At 46.2% G+C, this 23,116-nt stretch overlaps 3 protein-coding genes across 3 annotated transcripts in view; all 3 read left to right on the top strand.

The window, feature by feature from the left end:
* The window catches only part of LOC126991381 (fat-like cadherin-related tumor suppressor homolog), a 33,153-nt gene extending 19,641 nt beyond the window's left edge, over nt 1–13,512 (top strand). The window contains exons 5-6 of the mRNA XM_050850133.1: nt 7,922–8,021; nt 12,527–13,512. Coding sequence (XP_050706090.1) covers nt 7,922–8,021; nt 12,527–13,110 — 684 coding nt within the window. The 3' untranslated portion in view covers nt 13,111–13,512. The remainder of the gene's footprint in view (nt 1–7,921; nt 8,022–12,526) is intronic.
* On the top strand, nt 13,334–22,748 carry LOC126991374 (protocadherin Fat 1-like). The gene is made up of 10 exons (XM_050850128.1): nt 13,334–13,472; nt 13,810–13,930; nt 14,197–14,494; nt 14,793–14,942; nt 15,125–15,336; nt 15,438–15,619; nt 20,285–20,496; nt 20,722–20,935; nt 21,529–21,723; nt 22,593–22,748. The coding sequence occupies exons 1-10, from the start codon at nt 13,334–13,336 to the stop codon at nt 22,733–22,735; spliced, it is 1,866 nt and encodes a 621-aa protein (XP_050706085.1). The 3' UTR covers nt 22,736–22,748.
* LOC126991373 (protocadherin Fat 1-like) overlaps nt 22,745–23,116 on the top strand; it is a 51,001-nt gene continuing 50,629 nt past the window's right edge. Inside the window, exon 1 of the mRNA XM_050850127.1 lies at nt 22,745–22,755. Coding sequence (XP_050706084.1) covers nt 22,745–22,755 — 11 coding nt within the window. The remainder of the gene's footprint in view (nt 22,756–23,116) is intronic.

Here is a 23,116-nt window from a genome sequence, read left to right as displayed (position 1 = left end):
TGTTCAGAAGAGCATGGAAACTCACGACCTTACATTAACTATTTACAAAAGGCCAGCAAACATCTAGACAGCTCGTGAAGTCTGTAGTAGTAGTAGTAGTAGTAGTAGTAGTAGTAGTAGTATATAAATGTTATCAATTATTATGATGATTTTGAAAATATTAAAAAAAAAAATGCATTATCTGTACTTATCATCCATATTACGAAATCACTATTGTTATAGATATGATTAACATTATGGCAATATACTGTACCTTCTAAAGTTAGGATACTTCTCCGAAAGAGGATTAGCCTTGAATTTTCCCCATGACGTGAATAAATCGTTCTTCGTTGCTGAATATACGAGGCTTTTCACTATAGTCATAAGTTCCTGGCGATCTTCTTTCTTGATTTCGTGTCTCGAGTCCAATAGCCACCTCCATACTTGTTGTAGAAAATGAAAAATGCAGAGGAACTGTCGAGCTCCAGGCCAGGTTGCTGCTAGGGCTTTCCTCATGGCATCGCAGTTGTCAGTCATGAAAGTCTCCGGCGTGCCCTTCCCATAGAAGGCCTTTTCTGCTACAGCACTCTTAACCATTTCAAAACCTGTAGATAAGAGCAAAGGTGATTAACTTCAGATATATCCAAGTATGCGTCCAGAGCACAAGCCAAGCTTCACAGAAATGACAGTTACCCTAGGTTTCCAACCGACCCTTTGTGTGTGTGTGTGTGTGTGTGTGTTAGAGAGAGAGAGAGAGAGAGAGAGAGAGTTAGTATGCAATACGAAGACCATTTCTATGTATTTCTCACGCACAATATACCGATTACAAATCCACAGTCGGAGTTAACAACATTCAGTAAAAGGAAAATTGTCAGACTTACCTTTTTTCAGTGTTGCTTCATCTTGGGAAGATGTAAACAGCACTGCCAGTGGAGCAGCACCTGCTGGTCCAGCACAGAGGAAGGGAATAACTGAAGTGTTGAGTTGGTCAACACATCCGTGGCATCCACAAAGATTACTTCTCCAGCTTCCCTAAATTTAATGTGGACTCTCTTCATAAAAGCTGTAACAAGTACTGCAGTAAAACTTCCTTCTGATATGTCCTCCAGTATCGTCACATCTGGGTTATTTGCGGCATACTTTCTGATTGCCTCTGCCATTGATAAGTTCTTCAGGCCACCATGTTCATTCTTCAGCCATTCGTCTCTCATATAACTGATAGCACGAGGCGATGGGTTTATAGCATGATTGGCCTGTCCAAATAAGTCATCACACAGCCCCATTTTTAGGACATGGAATCTTCCAGCCTGATTAGCAGTCATTCCTGAAAATTGAAAATTGAACGTATAGCAGAATGTGTTGTCCATGGTGCTCGCGCAGACATGAATAATGTACCTAGCTATTAAAATATTCCTTAAATCTATGTCACATGCAGTCTGAAGTGTTAAAATATTACACAGTCAATAGTGCAAGTGCACTAAGAGACACAACATAAAATGCTACATCAATCCTGCTTAGAAATTAGTATTTTCAGAACGAAAAACGAAATGAAGTAGTCAGTGAACAATTAGTTACCGTACCTTGCTCAAAATACTTAATAAAAGTCTCCCTCGTTTCCGGAAGTACCCTAAGCTGGTTCAGAGCTTCTGCAGACTGTAGAGAGTGATTGTGCTGTCCCTTCAGTTTTACGAAGCATGGGTGTGTGGCCATCAGTTTGTCCTTCTTTACAGTGTCCTTAGTTATGAACCGAATGACAACGTCCATTGTTACAGGGCACCTACGAACAAGGTTAAGATGAATATCAAGAACAGCATAGATAAGAAATGGGGATGGTAGAAGGAGCTGCCTTGAGTACGAGAGGTTTGCAGTTTCCTTCATATAGTGTGTTAAAAATAACTGATATGTATTTTGAACCGCAGGGCATAGTAAATGTATCCTATTTATAGAACAAATTTTTAACAGGTACTTACCCAGTATATGTTCTCTTCTTTCCCAAGTGGCGAGCAGCACCATGATGACAAATTAGTATTTTATGAAGCAATTTTCTGCAACGGGCAGGATATACATGCTTGACGTTGAAGCAAGTGTTGGTTTTTCCCATGTATAGCTCCTTCCAACGCTGGAACTCTTCGTCGGTTTTCACGTTTAAGCGAAAATGCACTAAATCTTCTGTCTCGGTTAGAATGATAGTAGAAAAACCTTCGTCTTCGAAATCGAACACTTCTCTAGGTGTTGCCATGATGAAGTTTAGCCTCTGACTGAGTCCTCTCAGCAGTCACCACCAAACTGTGGCTGACCTGAGTGCACTTGACCTCATGCCGTCACTGCCCCTCCCTTGTTAATCCCCTTGAACCATTTCTATACTTCAATCATGTCTCCTCTAACTCTGCGTCTCCATTTAGGATCATTATTGCTTGACCTAAACAGTTTCTTTGGGATAAAGTCATTCTGAATTTCTTTTTTATTTTGAACAAAATTATTATATTCTTGATATAAATTTATAAAACTTCTAGAGAGACTGCTTGAATTAATTTCTATGCGGTCACTTCTGATGACCTCTCCTTGACCGAATCTGCTGTCTGGGGTGTTACCTGAACTGACCTGATCCTGACCTGACCTGACCTGACCTGAACTTGATGTCGTTAAAACTGTTAATAAGGACCTTGATGTAAACATAGCATATAAATATATCTCCACCATTAAATCAACGTTAGTAAAAAACAAGAATTTTGTAGATGGTACAGCTGGCGTATATAAAATTGACTGTAAAGATTGTGACCTTGTTTATATTGGAGAAACTGTTAGAAATTTAGAAACTCGTGTAAAAGAACATCTATATGCTTTTCGGACATGTAACCTGAATAATGCTATGTTTAAACATGCTTCAGAAAATAATCACTCTATCACTTTAAGAAACGTAGAATAATAGAGTCTGCATGTATACAAAAGTTTGATAATTTTAATCTTAATGAAGGTAATTTTAAGCTAGACCCTGTAATCCGTTCTTTAGTGCTGACCTCATTACCCTCCTAGGAACTCAGGTCAACGTGAGGTGGATAGGGGTTGGAGTGAACAGGACTAGTATGGGAGAATCAGGTAGACGTGACAGAGTAGAGTGTTATTTATTGTTAATACATTTTACATAACTAATCATATATACAATAAAGAGAAAGAATAAAAGTAGTGTATGAATAAATCCTGAATGATCATTAAGAAAAGTGCATTTATATATATATATATATATATATATATATATATATATATATATATATATATATATATATATATATATATATATATATATATATATATATATATATATATATATATATATATGCATAGAATAAATAATAAAACTTAAGCTGAGAGAGAGAAATTCTATATAGTCAGACTAAGAATTGCATATATAATGTGAGGGCTTATGTTTATCGCAGCTGAGCATAGAATCTCACAGTTTTCTTAGTTATCCATAAAAGCATCGTTTTCTGCGTCTTGGCACATTATGGATACTGAGTATGACGACTCTACGGCCTTTTTCAACCACTTTTAACCCAATGGTGCCGAACAATAATACAGTTCGGGTTTATGCTCCCCGGACCCCAACAAAACAACACCTCCACAGAAGACAGGGCCCGGAAGTTTGCAGACAAAATGCGACAAGGCAACGTTGCGTCTGCAACACGAGCCTTGTCAGAAAATTCCACACGGGGTGTGCTTCCACTCACCAGGGACACGATCAGTCAACTCAAGGAAAAACATCCTCCACCGAGTGACCTGAAGGGACTGAGACTGGCAGGATGTCACCAACCACCGAATCCAGTTATATACGAAAGGATAACAGGAGAGATGGTGTGGAAGAAGGCCCTCCAGACTCGTGGCAGCGCGGGGCCCTCAGGACTTGATGCACGGGCATGGCGAAGCTTGCTGAGCAGCGCCAACTTTGGCAATGCAGCTGGCGACTTGCGCAACACCATTGCAGCACTGGCAAGAAAACTCGCCTCCTCCAGCTGCCACTATGTGGACGCCCTGACGGCATGCCGCCTCATTCCCCTGGACAAGAGGCCGGGATGCAGGCCTATAGGAGTCGGAGAAGTCCTGCGGCGCATCGTAGGCAAATGCATCATGGCTGTCGTCAAAGAAGATGTGAGAATGGCAGCAGGGAACCTCCAAGTTTGTGCGGGGCAGCAGGCAGGAGGAGAAGCAGCAGGCAGGAGGAGAAGCAGCAGTCCATGCCATGCGGGAGATATTCGACCACGTGGAGTGCGAAGCAGTGCTTCTTGTTGACGCCAAAAATGCCTTCAACACAATAAATAGAAAGACTATGATACATAACATTAAAACCAAGTGCCCTAGCTTAGCTATGTATGTCGAAAATACCTATACATACCCGACTGACTTATACATAAATAGCCACAGTGGAAAGGTGAAAGTGTTAAAATCATCTGAGGGAACAACACAAGGTGACCCAATAGCCATGGCTATGTACGCCCTGGGCCTATCAGTCCTCCAAAATGAAATCGCGTTCGCAGAAACACTGGTGAAACAGGTGGCTTATGCGGATGACCTCTCAGGTGCTGGTAAAATCTCAGACTTAAAAGGGTGGTGGGACACTGTGAACACCGCCGGCCCTGAGATAGGATACATCCCTAACGCCACCAAGTCTGTCCTTATTGTCAAACCTGAACATTATGACCATGCCGCAGAACCTTTTAGAGGAAGTGGCGTCATTGTGACAAAAGACGGACAACGACACTTAGGTGCAGTGATCGGGACAGAGGTATATAAGAAGGAGTACGTGGGAGACAAAGTAGCTGAATGGGTGAAGGAAATAGAAGCTTTGTCTGCCATTGCCAAGACTGAGCCACACGCTGCCTATTCAGCGTACACCCACGGCATCCAACATCGGTGGACGTTCCTGATGCGCACCATCCGCGGCTTCAGTTCACTCCTCCGACCACTGGAAAATGCCGTCAAGAATGTATTCTTGCCGGCGCTGGTGAAATATCATGCTTTGGGGAGGAAGAGAGGATATGCTAGCACTTCCCCCAAGACTGGGTGGGATGGGGATCACCAACCCTGAGAAGCTGGCAGATAAGGAGAACCAAAACTCCATCAGCCTTACCAGGTCACTCATCAACAGGATCATTGCTCAGGAGGCAGAGGGCGAGATAGACCAAACAGAAATAAGAGATATTAAAAGGAAAATCTCAGAAGAAAGGCAACAGGCCCAAAAAGACGAGCTGGACCGTCTTACACACCACCTGTCCACAGAAATGGGTAGAAAATACACACAGCACAGGAGGCAGGCGCCTCTAACTGGCTAACGTCATTACCAATCAGAGCAAAGGGCTTCAGCCTCAACAAACAAGAATTTGTCGACGCCATTGCTCTGAGATATGGCTGGCCGATTGAGGGACTGCCTGATCTCTGTGCATGTGGATCACCAAATGATGTCACCCACACCATGACATGAAAAAAAAGGAGGCTTCGTCTGTATTCGACACGATGAAGTGAGGGATCTGACAGCCAGCATGCTTGGGGAGGTATGCCAAGACGTCACTACCGAGCCGGCACTGCTTCCCCTGGACGGCGAACACCTTCGGTACAGGACAGCCAATACCTCACAGGAGGCACGGGTTGATGTAAGTGCCCGCGGATTCTGGGTGCGCGGACAGCGGGCGTTCATGGACATCCGCATATTCGACCCGATGGCTGCCTGTCACCGTGAGCTGCCCCTGCAAGCCGCCCACCACAGGAACGAGCAGGAGAAGACAAGGGCATACGGTGAAAGAATCCAACATGTGGATCAGGGCAGCTTCACCCCCTCGTCTTCACCACATCCGGCGGGATGGGTCCCAGGGCCCAATGCTTCTACACACGCCTCGCGGAACTAATCTCAGAAAAGAAGCAACAGCCAAGGAGTCACGTTGTCGACTGGATGAGGTGTCGCCTCTCGTTCTCCCAGCTCAGGTCGGCCATCCTATGTCTCAGGGGCACCAGACACTCTGGCCCAAAAGCCACCAACATCTCCAATATGGACTATGAAGCCACAGTGGTGGAGAGTGACATTAGGGTGGGTCGGGAGTGACTTGAGTAGGGAAGGAAAGGGGGATCTAGACGTAATAGATGATAGGTGATTTAGTGTCAGGTAGTATTAGTGATATGGTTGGATGCCACAGTCATTAGCGAACAGAGTTGGGGCTAATGACCTCCAAGCTATGGAGCCCTCCATGATTATGTGTCGGGAAAATAAACATGGGTGGAGGTATCATTTATGTTGTGTAGTAGTAGTAGTACTTGTAGTAGTAGTAGAAGCAGCAGTAGTAGTAGTAGTAGTAGTAGTACTTGTAGTAGTAGTAGTAGTAGTAGTAGTAGTAGTAGTAGTAGTAGTAGTAGTAGTAGTAGTAGTAGTAGTAGTAGTAGTAGTAGTAGTAGTAGTAGTACTTGTAGTAGTAGTAGTAGTAGTAGTAGTAGTAGTAGTAGTAGTAGTAGTAGTAGTAGTACTTGTAGTAGTAGTAGTAGTAGTACTTGTAGTAGTAGTAGTAGTAGTAGTAGTAGTAGTAGTAGTAGTAGTAGTAGTAGTACTTGTAGTAGTAGTAGTAGTAGTAGTAGTAATAGTAGTAATAGTTGTAGTAGTAGTAGTAGTAGTGCCAAGCTGGGATTTTCAGCCGCCGAGTGGCTTAAACTACCCACATGCTGTCAGAAGACCACCTATCAACCCGGACTCTAGATTCAAGGATCAAAATGAGCTCTGGGAGGGCAGCATGAGCCAATGCAAGAAGCCTACCGGCGCAATAGGCAGCAATGTAAAAAAAAAAAAAAAAAAAAAAGTAGTAGTAGTAGTAGTAGTAGTAGTAGTACTTGTAGTAGTAGTAGCAGCAGCAGTAGTAGTAGTAGTAGTAGTAGTACTTGTAGTAGTGCCTGATCTCTGTGCATGTGGATCACCAAATGATGTCACCCACACCATGACATGTAAAAAAGGAGGCTTCGTCTGTATTCGACACGATGAAGTGAGGGATCTGACAGCCAGCATGCTCGGGGAGGTATGCCAAGACGTCACTACCGAGCCGGCACTGCTTCCCCTGGACGGCGAACACCTTCGGTACAGGACAGCCAATACCTCACAGGAGGCACGGGTTGATGTAAGTGCCCGCGGATTCTGGGTGCGCGGACAGCGGGCGTTCATGGACATCCGCATATTCGACCCGATGGCTGCCTGTCACCGTGAGCTGCCCCTGCAAGCCGCCCACCACAGGAACGAGCAGGAGAAGACAAGGGCATACGGTGAAAGAATCCAACATGTTGATCAGGGCAGCTTCACCCCTCTCGTCTTCACCACATCCGGCGGGATGGGTCCCAGGGCCCAATGCTTCTACGCACGCCTCGCGGAACTAATCTCAGAAAAGAAGCATCAGCCAAGGAGTCACGTTGTCGCCTGGATGAGGTGTTGCCTCTCGTTCTCCCAGCTCAGGTCGGCCATCCTATGTCTCAGGGGCACCAGACACTCTGGCCCAAAAGCCACCAACATCTCCAATATGGACTATGAAGCCACAGTGGTGGAGAGTGACATTAGGGTGGGTCGGGAGTGACTTGAGTAGGGAAGGAAAGGGGGATCTAGACGTAATAGATGATAGGTGATTTAGTGTCAGGTAGTATTAGTGATATGGTTGGATGCCACAGTCATTAGCGGACAGAGTTGGGGCTAATGACCTCCAAGCTATGGAGCCCTCCATGATTATGTGACGGGAAAATAAACATGGGTGGAGGTATCATTTATGTACTTGTAGTAGTAGTAGCAGCAGCAGTAGTAGTAGTAGTAGCAGTAGTAGTAGTAGCAGTAGTAGCAGTAGTAGTAGTAGTAGCAGCTTATTCACCTTACACACCACCCCCTCGCCTGTCCCTCCGCCTCTGCCCCTCACTGGTCGCCGCTTCCTTGCCCCAGGTGAGCGTGGGGGCCGCGGCGGGCACGGCGGTGGTGCGGGTGATGGCGCTGGACCACGACAAGGGCGACAACGGCAGGATATCCTACTCCATCTTCGAGGGTGAGTGTGGGCGGGTGAGTGAGAGTGAGGCGGCCATCAAGACTCCTCTCCTCCCAGACTTGACCTCTCTTTTGGCCTCTCGTTCTTTTTTTCTTTTGCCGGAGCAGCGTTTAGCGGCCTTTTTCTTGATGATTTTGTTTTTGTTGCTGATTTTGATTTTTAGCCCTGAGCTGCCTCCCTTGCCGTGAAAAAAAAAAAAAACGGCAGGATATCGTACTTCATCTTAAGGGTGAGCTTTTCAAGGGACTGACAGGCGTTCATTCTAACCCATAATACAGAACAGCGGCAGGATATCGTACCTTTGGGCGTTCCACTAGGCGTTCATTCTAACCCATAAATACAGAAAAATGACACGATATCGTACCTTTGAGCGTTCCTCTGGGCGTTTATTCTAACCCTTAAGTGCAGAACAGCGGCAGGATATCGTACCCCATCTCCGAGGGTGACTAACAAAAGGATATTTATCACTTTACGTCTTCATAGTGTTCTGCGAGTTGAAAATGACCTTTATACGTTACCTTAGAGGTGCTGAGAATATTCAACCCAAGGAATTATTTTCGCATCACTATTTTTTGAGATACTAGGCCATATTACATGTCAAACCCGAGAGGTTTCGGGTCCCTACAGAGTTATTCATCCCGAGCTTTGTAGGGCCCCGAAACTCTCAGATGAACTGTAGTACAGCCCCTAAACCGACCTTTGTAGGGACCCGAAACTTCTCAGGTTTGACTTGTAATGCGGGCCACTGTTTGATGGAATTAGGCCTCTTTCACGAGGCCACCGGTGGCCGTCACCGGTGACCGCCACTGGTTACCCCAGTGTGAAAGGTCCGGGTAACTGCAACCAACCAGTGACCACCATCGACCCTACATCTCCCTCCCACCATTCCTTGCTGTTCCTCCTTCCCTTCCTTCCCCTTCACACCTATCCCTCTACACGCGGTGGCTGAGTATATGCCATAGCTCAACTCATAGACGAGCTAGCCAGTTTTGCTTGACACCATCAGACTCAGCACTGACTGTAGAATCAAGATGTATTTTAAAAACTCGACAAAACAAATAAGAAAATGGTATTACGATGAGTTGAACCGTGAAGATGTTAAAAAAATGTTTATAACATGTTTTACTTATACTCACTGTTTTCAACAGTTGTTCATTGACTGCAGAAATATATTATTACATGACGTAGGAAAATCTCTCATGAGCACGATAGTGTGATCAGAATGCAGATGAAGCTCCACATAATGAAAACACAGAGTTATTTATAGCAACATGTCACTCGCCCCAACCATCATGGCGCGCGCGACACTCATTTTTTTAACATCATCATACAGGGTGTCTCGAGCGCCGTGATGGTTGGGGCGAGTGAAATGTTGCTATAAATAACTGTGTTTTCAATACGTTGAGTTGAGCTATGGCATATAATAAAGAAACATGTCTCACTCGAGCATGCAAGATGTGGTCCGACATGAGTGTTAGCGGGAGAGCGGAGCAGCCAATCAGCTGCAAGCTTACTAACCTGCCTAGGCGCCAGGAATCTAGCTTAAGGCGGTGTCACACTAGCACTTTTTCCGTCAACTTTTTCCGTCGTTTTTCTGAAAATCGTCGATATCTTGGCTGCAGCCTGTCACACACAAACTGTGTTTCGTCTGAAACTTTCCGTCGGCACAGACCAAGGAGTGTAAACAAACATGGAGTCCACGCTGCGGCAAAGATACGCTGCTCTGAACCTAATACTGTGTATTGTGAGACTTAGACAGGCTAAACAAGCCAAAAAGCGTGCATGGATGCGCTCATGGTTGGCTCGTCGGGAAGAGAAAGTGTGTACCACAGGCTGTTAAAAGAGCTGAGTTTAGAGGATCATGAGACTCTGAAGAATTGGATCAGGTTGGACAAAAGCCAGTACCACAGACTTCTGGAGTTAGTGACACCTCTTATTGCCAGAAATGACACCAGGATGAGGAAGGCTGTCACTGCAGGAGAGCGTTTGAGACAGGTTGAAGCCACGCGGAAAGTCTCGGTCTTGGTCTTGGAAATGTAAACAAAGGCGGAAATTTGCAGGCGGAAACGATCCTGATCGTCTGACAAATTCATGCGATAAGTTCATGCGGAACGATGAAAAATCGACGGAAATCGCATTAATCGACGGAAAAAGTGCTAGTGTGACACCGCCTTTAAGTGAACAGACTATAGTACCGGTTGAATTCCCAATGCCGGCGCTTATAGTGACACGCTCGCCCGCCATGCTTGGCTGTGGAGTTGTGGGCCTGGCTGTGCGAGTCGCTGCATGTCCGTCTTCCCGCCATTTTGTCCTGCCTTGTTTCCATCCTCCCGCCCGCCTCCAGTATGTTATTAACTTATCTCTTAGATAATTCTTCATATCCGATTTTTTTTTAAAGGTTTGCATATATATATATATATATATATATATATATATATATATATATATATATATATATATATATATATATATATATATATATATATATATATATATATATATATATATACTGTTATTGTTATTAAACTATGATTCCATCCATAATAACTATATATGCTTATTTCTTTATCGAAAAGAATAATATTTACTTCATTCAGAGAGAGAGAGAGAGAGAGAGAGAGAGAGAATATCCATATCACCGAGATATCCACTCAGGCACCCCGTCTCAGCCTCTCACTCGTGCGAGGAAGAAATGAGGGGCATCATGAGCGACTGGTCTGTATCGATACCGGTACCGAGCAGTCTGGTACCGGTACCGTAACGTATAGCTGGTACCGTCAGTACCGGTACTGGTACCGGTACCTGCCCACCCCTATTGAGAACTTGAGAGGAGTCTGCTTGTGGCCGTGGAGAGGGAGAGTGCCCGTGTAGTATCTCGATTTTTGGGGGTTAATATGGCTTTGTGTGTGGTAGATGGGCGCAGCAATCACTTCAGGAAGGACAATAGTTTATATGGATCCCTTGTGAGCTTGAAGATAGATGTAATAGTGGCGTAACCTCTGCAGAAGTTATTGGTACTCACTGGATGACTCAAGGATGTGTCGGGTAAGTGATGTTCAAGTCTCTGGTATAACAAGAGTGTTTTTTTTTTCCCTCGTTGATCTAAATCGTATGTGATTCAGTTCGTAGGGGGTGAGAGTAAGAATAAAACTACAGTAATAGGCTGTCTGCAATGTCGGCGAAGAATATGCCAAGGGAGTGTGTTCAGCGCGTACGAGTAGGTTTGGGCAGACTGAAGCTTCGCCGGGAATGAGCACCGCAGTAACGAGCCACCTTGCCTGTTACCTTCTTCTTTTGAGCTGTTCCGCTTTGTTTCGCTGCTTAGGTCCTCCTTGGTACTTCTTGACACTTCGGGTTATATTTTAAAACATTTCGTCGCCCAAGTACACATATTTGACAAGGCTTTCGTATGAGTTTAGGACATTTCCAGGGGTAGTTTAATGGCCCTGGTGGTAGTTTGACCCTTCATCTGTGCCGTGAACTTTAGAAAACACTCAATAGAACCCAATTGATCCCCTCTTTGACCTTCAGAAATAGTTGATGTGAGAAGCGAAAGTGTCTTATAACACCAACCTTAGATACTTCCCGACGCACTCTTGGTTACTTCACTGCGTACACTTATATACTTCACCCTGCACTGAGCTCTATTTTTCTGGCCACTTTGCTTCCGCTGCGGGAGGGAGCCCAAACCCGGCGGGGCAGCGTCTCCGGCTAAATGCCCTGCCCACTCTGCGGTGAAGTGCGATTAACGACTAAATGCTGAGTTTTTGTATTAGAAATTAACTTCCCGCGCATAAAGAGTGCTGATAGGGGCATTTACCCTAACCAGCATGCGTCAAAGGTTGATCTTCTACGACACTTTCGCCTCATCAACACTATCCAGAAGGGAGATCAGTCTAATTCTAATGAGCAGGGAAGCGTCTGCGGCCCATCGTGTTGAATGTAGCAGGGAACAGGAATGATTGAGTGCCGTTTTGAGTGTAAATGGAATGGTTGATATGCGAGGAAAGAGAGAAAAATTTAGTTGTTTTAGGGAAACTTGCATGGAAACGTTGAGAGAATAATGAGTTAAATGGTGAACGAGTGCTTCATATTGGAAGGTACGAATGAGAATGTAGAATGGCGAAGTGTGAATGATGTACTTAAGGTTGTATTCGAGGAAGCTGCGCGAAACAGTTGAAGGATAATGGAGTAGGTATTATGGTAACAGTAAGTGCGTGATAGTGGAAGGTGTGGATGAGTGCTGCCGAGACATGTTTGGGTGAGCTGCTCAAGGTAGACAGGTGGTTTGGGTGGGCGGGTGAGGAAGAGCGATGTACTGATTCTGAAGACAGAAACAGGAGCTTGGCTGTTCAGTGTCCTCAAAGTTTTGCCCACCTCGTGAGCGACAGATTACCAAATGAGTGAAGACATGATGAGGTAGATACTGCTAACCGTAATTGGTCCTATGTGTTTGTTTGTTTCCCTGCACTCGGGGTTATTCGTTGCTTTTCCCTGTCCCTCAGGTAATGCTGGAGGAATCTTCAACATTGACACTGCCCTCGGCGTGATCAGCCTCACCCGAACCCTGGCCGACGCCCAGCCCCCGGAGTACCTGCTGCTGGTGCGGGCCACGGACCACGCCGCGCAGGCCCGCGCCGCCTCGGTGCCGGTCCGGGTCATGGTGACCGCCTCGCAGAGCTCGCCGCCCTCCTGGCAGGGCAATAAGCCGCACGTGGAGGAGGTCGGGGAGTGGGTGGGGTTGGGCACGGCCCTGGCGCGCGTCACGGCGTCCTCACCGTCGGCCCTCCACTACTCGCTGACGGGCGGGAATGAACACAGCGCCTTCGTCATCAGCCCCGCCTCGGGGGTGGTCAGCGTGGCCACGCCCCTGGACTACGAAACCACCTCCTGGTACAACCTGGTGACTCCCTGCCCCGCCTGGTACGCGAGGAAAACACTCAACAAATGTTCATTACAAGGAGGATATTCTTTTCAGGGGGAGAAATCACAGGTACTCAGCGATCTAGATCCAGACAGAGTAGTTTGGCCCAGAGAAATGTGTATAGGCCTAGACGTCAAGCCATTACCAAAAAAAGGCAATTCATAGTCTGTGAATCTAGAATATCTAGTCTAGGGAAACTTGACTTCTCTTTTCACCACTAATGTCGATATTATCTGAAGCATTTCTGCCACTCCTTATAAACACAGCCTCAGATAAGATATTACCCACATGCTGTCCTGATCTTCAATCAACCGTCACTTCAGCGACTTCGGTAAAGAGCGCTACAGGCAGCACATAAAAAAGTGGGTTTCAGCGCTGGTGTTCTGCCATGGTGACGCGCCCCCTAACCCTCCCCCAGGCCGGGGTGTCCCGCAGCACGTGGCTGGGCGTGACGGTCCTCGACGAGAACGACTGGTGGCCGGAGTGGGAGCGACTTTCATACCACGGCAGCGTCCTGCAGACCGCCGGCCGCGGCGCCCCCGTGCTGGCCGCCCACGCCCACGCCTAGGCCAGCCCCAGCCAGCTCACGGTGATATATATATATATATATATATATATATATATATATATATATATATATATATATATATATATATATATATATATACATCTATATATATATATATATATACACACCCACACACACACCCCCACACACCCACACACATATCCATGCCTGATGCTGTTTTCCTACATGTTTAGACTCACTTTGAGAGGATAATTTTGTTTTTCTAGACTTGTTAGCTGTCCACCACTCCTGAAGACAAGTAACACTAACTGTACCTCATCCTCCACACCCTTCAGGAGCTGTGTGTGTGTCTGGCAGCCTGGACACAGTGGCCGGCACCACGGTGAGGCTGAGGGTGTGGGCCACGGACGGGGGCAGCCCCGGCAGGTGTGTGGCGCCCGCCCAGTCTTCATCACGGTGAGGGAGGTGAAGGCTGCCCCAATGGCCTTCCCAAGACCCACTACTCAGCCGTCCTCTACCTGCCAACCTACCCTGGTGTGAGGGTGTTCTGCCTGGGCCGGAGGAGCAGCCACGCCACCACGTGGATGTGAATGATATCACCGATATTTCATATTCCATCGCTGCCGGTGACGACAGAAAACTTTGTGTTTGACAACGTGAACAAGTGTGTCAAGGTCCAGGACCAGTACAGCCTCAAGCCTCAGTACAACCTCACCCTCCAGGCCAGCGACAGGGGCCGCCTCGTCCACAGCAACAGCAGAGATTATAATTGATGAAGCGCCGCTGTCTACTCTGGTCTTCACTCAGGACCAGTACTGGGCCAACGTCATTGAGAACTCCACTAAGGAGATGAATGTTGCTGCCCTGGGAGTGAAGGGTCAGCCGCTCAACCATCACGTCCGCTACTCAATTCTCAACTCAAACATTAAATTTGAAATCCACCCGACCGCTGGCGTCATCAAGACCACCGGCAAGTCCTTTGACCGGGAGGCAGAGGACCACTACACGCTGGTGGTGGAGGTGAGTCCGGGGCCAGCGCAATTATTATGACCTCAGTGTTCTTGTACTGGACTGTTATTACCAAGACTCAGTGCACTATAATATCATCATCTTTTGTTTTTTACTAATCATAAATCCTTACCTGGAAATCAGCAAATTTTAAGACTTGCAGCATGGGACCTTAAATAACATGAAACTTGTTTGGCTCAGAGGACATTGATCATTCTCCCCATTCATCTTATGCATTGGCCCTCAGACCTCTGTTGCATCTACTTGTATTTGCTTTTGTCTTACTGCTGTTCATCCTCTTGTGGTTCAGGCGCAGGACATTGAGGGCACAGCAAACGTGGCCCATGTGCTGGTCCACGTGGCGGTGATGGACGTGAATGACAACGAGCCGGTGTTCCTCAACCAGCCCTTCCACGCCCTGGTGTCCACCGTGTCTCCGCGCAGCCACGTGGTCACTAAGGTGAGCATAAGAGCCCAAGCAGATCTTTTTTGTCAGACACATGCCGGGCATAACTTGTGCTCTCCATAAAGTAGTAGGTTCCTCCATGATCAAGCAGTGAACCTTTGCAGTGACTCCCAAAGTTATGTAATTGTTGATTATGAGATGGTCCTATTACCAAGCCCTTTCCCTTGTGTCTTCAGGTGCAGGCAATAGACGCTGACTCTGGGGAGTTCGGAAGTGTCCGCTACGAGCTGGTGCGAGGCAGCGGTGAGCTCTTCGCCGTGAATAAGAAGACGGGTGAAATTTCCCTGAAGCAGACCCTGATGGCGGCCGACAAGACCTACAGCCTCACCGTTGCTGCCTACGACGGGGGAAAGCCTCCCCTCAGCTCACAGGCCCATGTCCTCATAAGGTGAGTCACGCAGCCAGGACCACCTTGCCTTGGGTCAGGCCTGTTAGCCTCAGGGTTCTTCTTGTGTTGAAGATGTTAACCTGCCCGTCACGGGTCCCCAGGGTGGTGTCTTCTGAAGGGCCAATGTTCACCGCCGCACGGTACGAGGCAGCCGTGCCAGAGAACGCCGCCAAGGGCACGCCCGTTGTAAGGGTGGAGGCCGCTAGCCCTTCCGGGGAGCCCATCATGTACACCATTGTGGCCGGCAACACCGAGGAGCTGTTCGGCCTCGACTATTCCACAGGTGGGGGCACCATGGCAGGCAGCAGCAAGGCCTTTAGTGGCAGTGGCTCACCTTGCCCAGAGCACACCAGTATTAGTGATGACACATGCCTTGTTGATCTTAGAGTTACACCACCACTGAAATCTTACTAACACATGAGCTTGAGAGGTGTGTAGGTAAGGTGAGAGGCAGAGGGAGACCCGGCGTGCCAGCCGTCCAGAGTGAGAACTGTTGGACACTTGCTAACTCTTATAAATCATAGTTGTTCCACCATACCTTGGAGCACCTCATTGTGATTGGCCTTAACATGAGTGTCAATGAGTAGTGCAACCAGTAACACGAGTTTCCCAGCTGCTAATAACTGTGACCTTGCAAAATTATCTGCCACTGACAGAAGCTTTCTTCCTCCTCCATGGGGAAAGGACAAACGTGATTGCTGTTTTTTTTGTTTTGTTTTTTGTTTATATGTTTATTTTTATGTGGGGACCGTACTACTGCCACATATTCCAACCTGATCAGCTTAGTTTCTTCATCATCTCTTAGTCTGTGTAGTGAAATGCCAGTCCAGTGTTTTCAGCTGCTCCCAAGGCTGTCTCTCGTTAATGTGTCTTTCAGGTGACAGGGGGCCTCGTGGTGCAGTGGTTAGCACACTCGGCTCACAACCGAGAGAGCTTGGGTTCGATTCCCGGGCAGAATGGAAAAATTTGGGCGGCGTTTCCGATACCCTACGCCCCTGTCCACCCAGCAGTGAATGGGTACCAGGTATTAATCGGGGGTTGTGTCCCGTCTCCTGGGATCTGTTCCTTTCTCCTATAATTCCTTCCCCTTCCGTCTCTCTCCGGCATATGACCGCATGCAGATGTTGCGCCGACTAAACGAAACTTTCCAAACTTTCTTTCAGGTGACAAATTATTCCATGCCTTTCTCCTCCTCCTTTTTTTTATTGTCAGTTCTCATTGAGTAATCCCATGGCAGCCTTTCAGTACAGTCACCCATTTCCAATAACTTCATTAAATTTCACCGTCTACTCCTGGTTCCTCTGATAAATCCTGTCATGATCACCCTGCGGACTTTTACAATCCTCAGCTTCCATTTATTTTGTGATCTTTGTATCATCGCAAACAGGCTTGTATATCTGCCCATCCCTTCCACCATGTCATTAACACAATGGGTGCCAGCACTGTGCCCTGGGAAACTCCACTTATTCCTTCCCTCCACCCTGACATATTGTCGTAGATTACTTTCCTCATCTGTCGGTCTCTCAGAAAGTCTTTTGTCTACTCTGCTATTCTCCCTGTCAGTCCTTATATATTCTCCTGCTTTCATATTAGTCTTGTGGTAGTATTTTGTCTAATGCCTCGTCCAGATCTAAGTACACACAAACCACCCAACTGCCTCCCTCCTGTAACATGTCCATTACCCTTGCATCTTCCCTTCACCCACCTGCTTGTCCTTACTCATACATCATGAAAAAAAAATGTATCTCTTTGTCATCCCTGAACCTCCGTACTTTGCTTCATGAAAGGTTTGTCTGCTTTCCCAGGTGGCAATGCAGTGGATCTTGAATGTAAGTATTTGTTTTATCTTCCCGTTTTGTCCTACTTGTTCAGTGTAAATATTTATGATGAAGCCTTCCTCCCGGGCACTGTGACAGCTCTGAGTCGTGTGCCGGGCCAGGGGCGGAGCACAGGCTTATGTTTAAAGGGCCTGAGGTGGATGGTTGAGGTGGATGGATTTAATTTTTCTTTGTACATAATTTTCAGAAATTACTGCACGAGAAGCCTTATAAAGCATGACCGCGTATTTCTGGAGTAATAGTTAAACACCAATATGTGGATAATTTAAGGAACAGAAAAAAATTGTCATCAGTAGGAGGAAAATTTGATAATAACCAAATAAAAGGTGAGAGAGAGAGAGAGAGAGAGAGAGAGAGAGAGAGAGAGAGAGAGAGATTCCTTTCATGCTACATTTGTGCTTCATCGTTGCCTTGTAATATCAGTGATTATGATTCATTTAGATGCAGTGTGTGTCCTAAACATGCCTGATCATGTTCCTGGTTGATGTGTTCCCGCCATGAAGTGCAAACCCTTGCAATCAGAAACTCCTCAGCTTACCCGCCTGTGTTTCGGGCAGCCAGACGCTTGTTTGCCGCACACAGCGTTTGCTCCCACCCACCCTGCTTTTATATATACATATATATATATATATATATATATATATATATATATATATATATATATATATATAAAACAAGATGCAGAAATTATAGTTTCCAAGCCCTCCATGTAATGCCTTCTGCCACCAAGTGCCTTGATGCCACCGAACAGTGTGTTATTGACGACTTTGCACCACATGACCATATATATATATATATATATATATATATATATATATATATATATATATATATATATATATATATATATATATATATATATATATATATATATATATATATATATAACCTCGGTTTACGAGTTTAATTCGTTCCGGAATATTGTTCACACACCGAAACGCTCGTAAACCAAAACGAATTTCCCCATTGAATTAATGTAAATCCCCTAATGCGTCCCATATCTCAAAAAAATATTTATATAATCATTTTACATGTTATTTTTTAACAGAATTAAGTAATTTTTTTCTAAAAAATAGCGATGATTAATAATATGGAACACAAATCAATGTGTTACGGTTGTTACGGAGACTCCTGCAACCGCTAGCTACGCCCGAGGGGTAGGCTTCGCCCGGGGGTTTAGTAGCCGCAGTCTCCCTATTCTCGAGGCACCGGAACTACGTTCGACCACCCAAAGTCACTTATATTAAGTCAAGTCATACGCAGCTTTGTGGGAGGAGACACGGCAGAGGCGTGGCTTATGCGTGACGCTGCTTGGTGCCAAACCAGAGAATGTAGAATATAGGATTTAGAGAAAACGAAGGAAGGCGGACTAATTTAAATCAAACACTTCAACATCCCCCCCGCCCCCCTCACACCCCACACCACCGTTTGTAGGCATTGGATTTACAGTCACGCATAGCATAATAAAAAGGCATATATTTTCATCAGTGACTTGCCTGAACGCGCGGTGAAAGAAGGCAAACATGCACATCCAAAGTGCATACCCGGCCGCAATTTTAGTCACTCGTGAACTGGCGGGTATTTGGAATCAAGTGACGTCATCCCGCTGCTCCGCCCCAAACCGCCCCTGCGCGTACTGGTCGCAGTTTTGAAGGCAGAGTGACTTGACTTGTTGTAAGTGACTTTGCGACCACCAACGTGAAGCTAACCCGACGTATCGTCCGAGATGGAGTGTGAACGGGAGTCTGTCACGTCCAGGAGAGCATGCAATATGCCGAGGCTCGCCCTCCGTTCCTGTTGCGAGCATAGTAGCCACCGTTCCTGTTTTCTTTGCAGCACCGTGCCTTTTAACCATCTTTCTGGGGGACATTGTTAAAGCACAAAGAACTCACACTGTAGTGCTGAAAACATGACACGAGCGCACGGATGCTATTTCTACAAGTTTACAACGCGGAGTGAGACTAGAGCCGTCATCTGGCGGTCAGGAATTATCCTAGACTAGAGCGCAGACCTCCGTCCTAGGGCTCAATGCATTCAGGCTAAAAATCGGGCCAACAGAGTACTGGGTTTCATCTCAAGGAGCGTAAGCAATAGGAGCGCTAGCTGAAGTCATCCTCAAACTTTACTTAGCACTAGTTAGACCTCATCTCGATTATGCAGTTCAGTTCTGGTCCCCCTACTATAGAATGGATATCAAGATGTTAGAATCTGTTCATAGGAGGATGACAAAGATGATTCAGGGGAAGAGAAACTTGCCTTATGAAGACAGGCTGAAGCATTTAAATCTACACTCTCTAGAAAGGCGAAGGTTGCGAGGAGACTTGATCGAAGTCTATAAATGGATGAAGGGCTTTAATAAAGGGGATGTCAATAGGATTTTGAAAGTAAAAGAGGCAAGGTAGGACGCGTGGCAATGGTTTTAAGTTAGACAAATTCAGATTCAACAAAGACATAGGCAAGAATTGGTTCACTAATAGAGTGGTGGACGAATGGAACAGGCTTGGGAGCCATGTTGTGGGTGCCAATACCATAGATACATTCAAGAAGAGGTTAGATAAAGCAATGGATGGTGAGGTAAGGTGGGGTTGAGTGTACAGGAGCTGCCTTGTGTAGGCCAACCGGCCTCTTGCAGACTCCTTACGTTCTTATGTTCTTATGTTCTTATGCACTCTGGATACATTATTGAACCATTAACACTTTGACATGACACTTAATGAATGTCTGCCAGTTTTGTTGATCATAAGTACATGAAGTGGTTGCTGCCTTCTGTTTCCCTGCCTGCCTTGACAACTTATCACTAGAAAACATGTACACAGACATTTCTCATGATGTTCATAAGATGTGTGTGTGTGTGTGTGTGTGTGTGTGTGTGTGTGTGTGTGTGTGTGTGTGTGTGTGTGTGTGTGTGCGCGTTTGCATCATTCATTATCCCTGCCAACACATTTTTGTCATTTTTCCCTCCATGCACTTGCATGAACCTTGTTATATAAAACAGTTTTTATATGGTACTGGTGAGGTGTTTAGTCTGAGTATGTTGGCATTTACTGGTCCAGCACTGCTTCCCTCACTGGTCTTAGCACACAAAGGTAATGGTGTCGCCCTGTGTCCAGGCGTCGTCCAGACCACTGCCCTGCTGGACTACGAGGCCTCCGCCAGCCACAACCTGACGGTGCGGGCGCGGGACCCCTTCACTGGGGGCCACACGGACACCCACGTCACTGCCGCAGTCATGGACGTCAATGACAACCCGCCGAAGTTCAGCCGTTCCGTCCTCAAGGGAGACGTGTCGGAGGCTGCATCACCGGGCCACGTGGTGCTGCAGGTGAATTACTTCATCAAATATTACAGTATTTTCCAATTTTTTTAATATGAAAATTTGACCATAAACTCTTTTATAAATATTGATTCCCATTCACTGCCTAGTAACATTTCATTGTTAATCAATCAAAAATGGATCTTATGCATAAGTTTGATAAGCTGATCGAAAAATCAAAAGTTTGAATTCTTTTTGCATTGTCAAGACACCTTCACCCTCTGCCTTGTACAGGTCTCGGCAAGTGACGTGGACACGGGGCCGGGCGGTTCAGTGCGCTACTCGTGTGTCATGGAGTGTGGCAGCTTTGAGGTGCGTGCCCTGGACGGTGCCGTCACACTCACCAAGGAGCTGGATGCAGAGACTGAGGCTCAACACGTGCTGACTGTGCTGGCCACGGACTCAGGCATACCCCAGCTCTCCTCCACCGCCACAGTGGTTATTGACGGTAAATTACATGTAGACAGTAAACACTTATATAGCCAGACTAGTTGGGCCAAAGGCAAGTTGTATGCATGAAGTTTCCATATGCTTGAGGTACTGAACGTTATGGCTGACAAAGAAGGTATATTCCCACACCAGCTGGTTTTTAGAGTGGGTTCTCAACCTTGGTATGCATCCAGACAGTAAATTAAGTAATAGAAAAAATATGAATATAGAAAACCACTTTTTTCGATTATAAATATTTGATTAACATCCTGCCAACTCTGGGCAGGACACACACGAAGGAGGGGGCAGAACAAGTGGACAAAAGTAACTACAGTATATCTAGGGTCATATTCTTAAACATTGCAGCACCCAAGCGCTCATGTTTGACTAGGCTTGCATAGGAGTTGTGGTTATTTCCATGGGTAGTTTTATGACCCCGATAATAGTCGACCCTTTTTCTGTGCCTCGAACCTGAAAAAACACTCCTAGGAAACCGACTTAGCTCCATTTTGGCCTTTGGAAATAGTTGATGTGAAGGGTGGAAGCCTCAGACCACACCGACCCTATAGTCGTGTTTTGTTAAGCCTGGCCAGATGTTTTCTTTGCCTACAGTTGTGGACTTCAACGACAACCCTCCAGCGTGGCGCCAGGACAGCTACTCCTGCCGCGTGTCGGCCGAGGCCCAGCCCGGCCATGTGGTCACCTCGGTGTCTGCCACTGACCCAGACGCTGGTCAGGTCACGCCGCTCAGTTATGCCATTCACTCGGGAGACCGAGACGCCATCTTCAAAATGGATCAGCTGACTGGTAAGGTTCATGTACGCGTACAGATGACTAGACTTAAACCTTCAACAATGGCCATCGTTTATTTAATCAAACCCGGCTCGGTCCGCACAGACGGCCATCATTCATTTAATCAGACTCTTTCGCGCCACTAATTTGAATGTTTAGATCAAATTTGGCGGGTTCTGTGACTTGCCGAGGTGTCTGCCAGCATAATTATCTGACCCTCGTATATTTGAAATAAGATCATTATTCCTCACTGAGCAGCCCTGGAACCGTAAGATAAGAAAACACTGGGAAACACAGGACAGGATAGAGAGTGAAGATCATTCTGAGTACAAGGATAACAGTGACGAAAACATTGTGAGTAGTGACAGGCAGGCCGTTGCCCGCTCATCGACATACTTGTACTTAATTGCACTATAAGATGTAAATAAATAAAAATAGTGAAAGCATGCAGTAGTGAGAGTGACCTAGAGAGTGATGGTGTAATTTCATTATCTGTGCTGCACTCTAGCCCAGCAAGTGCTCCAGCGTGACTATTACACAACGCATCGCAATTTAGATTTCACTGCTGTCTTCAGGGAGTTAAGACGCTTCATACAATGTGAATAAACAACAACAAAATAGCAGCTGTTTTTACCCGTATCCAGGGACCATTTAGTGAAAACAATACCTGTCGTTTAAGGGTTAAGGAAGCTTGAAGTTTGGAGGAAAAATTTTAGACATTTTCAGGGATACGTGTTGGAAAGAAAAGCCGTTGTTTTGATGAAGGGTTGAAGGCACGATTGTTTGCTCCTGCAGTGACCAGAGTGGTGCAGGAAGAGAAGATGGAATGTGTTGGCTTGAGAATGGTGAATTTTAACTATTGAAAGGTGGATCTTTTTCCCCAGGTGTGTTGACGGTGACGGCCCCACACAAGCTCAAGGACGTGGCCTCCCTCACCCTGAACCTGTCTGTGAGTGACGGGGTGCACGCGGCCTTCACCGGCCTGCACGTCTCGGGGCTGGCCTCCAACCACCACGCGCCGAGGTAACCTTTTAGTATGGTCTTTGGGTACAAATGCTGTGATGGCCGTGTTTAAGGCTGTGATGGCGTGTTTAAGGCTGTGATGGCCGTGTTTAAGGCTGTGATGGCCGTGTTTAAGGCTGTGATGGCGTGTTTAAGGCTGTGATGGCCGTGTTTAAGGCTGTGATGGCCGTGTTTAAGGCTGTGATGGCCGTGTTTAAGGCTGTGATGGCAATTTATGAAGCCGCTAACATTAACGTCATCTTTTTTACGATATATGAGACAGTCAAAAAGGTCAACCGAAAGTCTTTTATCTTAAGGTTTTCACACCAGTCAGTTGGCATGAAAGCATTGATAAAGGACAGCAAGGGAAATATCACTGTGGCAGAGTCCAAAGAGGTTGAAAACA

This window comes from Eriocheir sinensis, unplaced genomic scaffold (genome assembly GCF_024679095.1).
Source record: "Eriocheir sinensis breed Jianghai 21 unplaced genomic scaffold, ASM2467909v1 Scaffold266, whole genome shotgun sequence".
Classification (NCBI taxonomy): domain Eukaryota; kingdom Metazoa; phylum Arthropoda; class Malacostraca; order Decapoda; family Varunidae; genus Eriocheir; species Eriocheir sinensis.
This window is presented reverse-complemented; position numbering and strand designations above follow the sequence as displayed.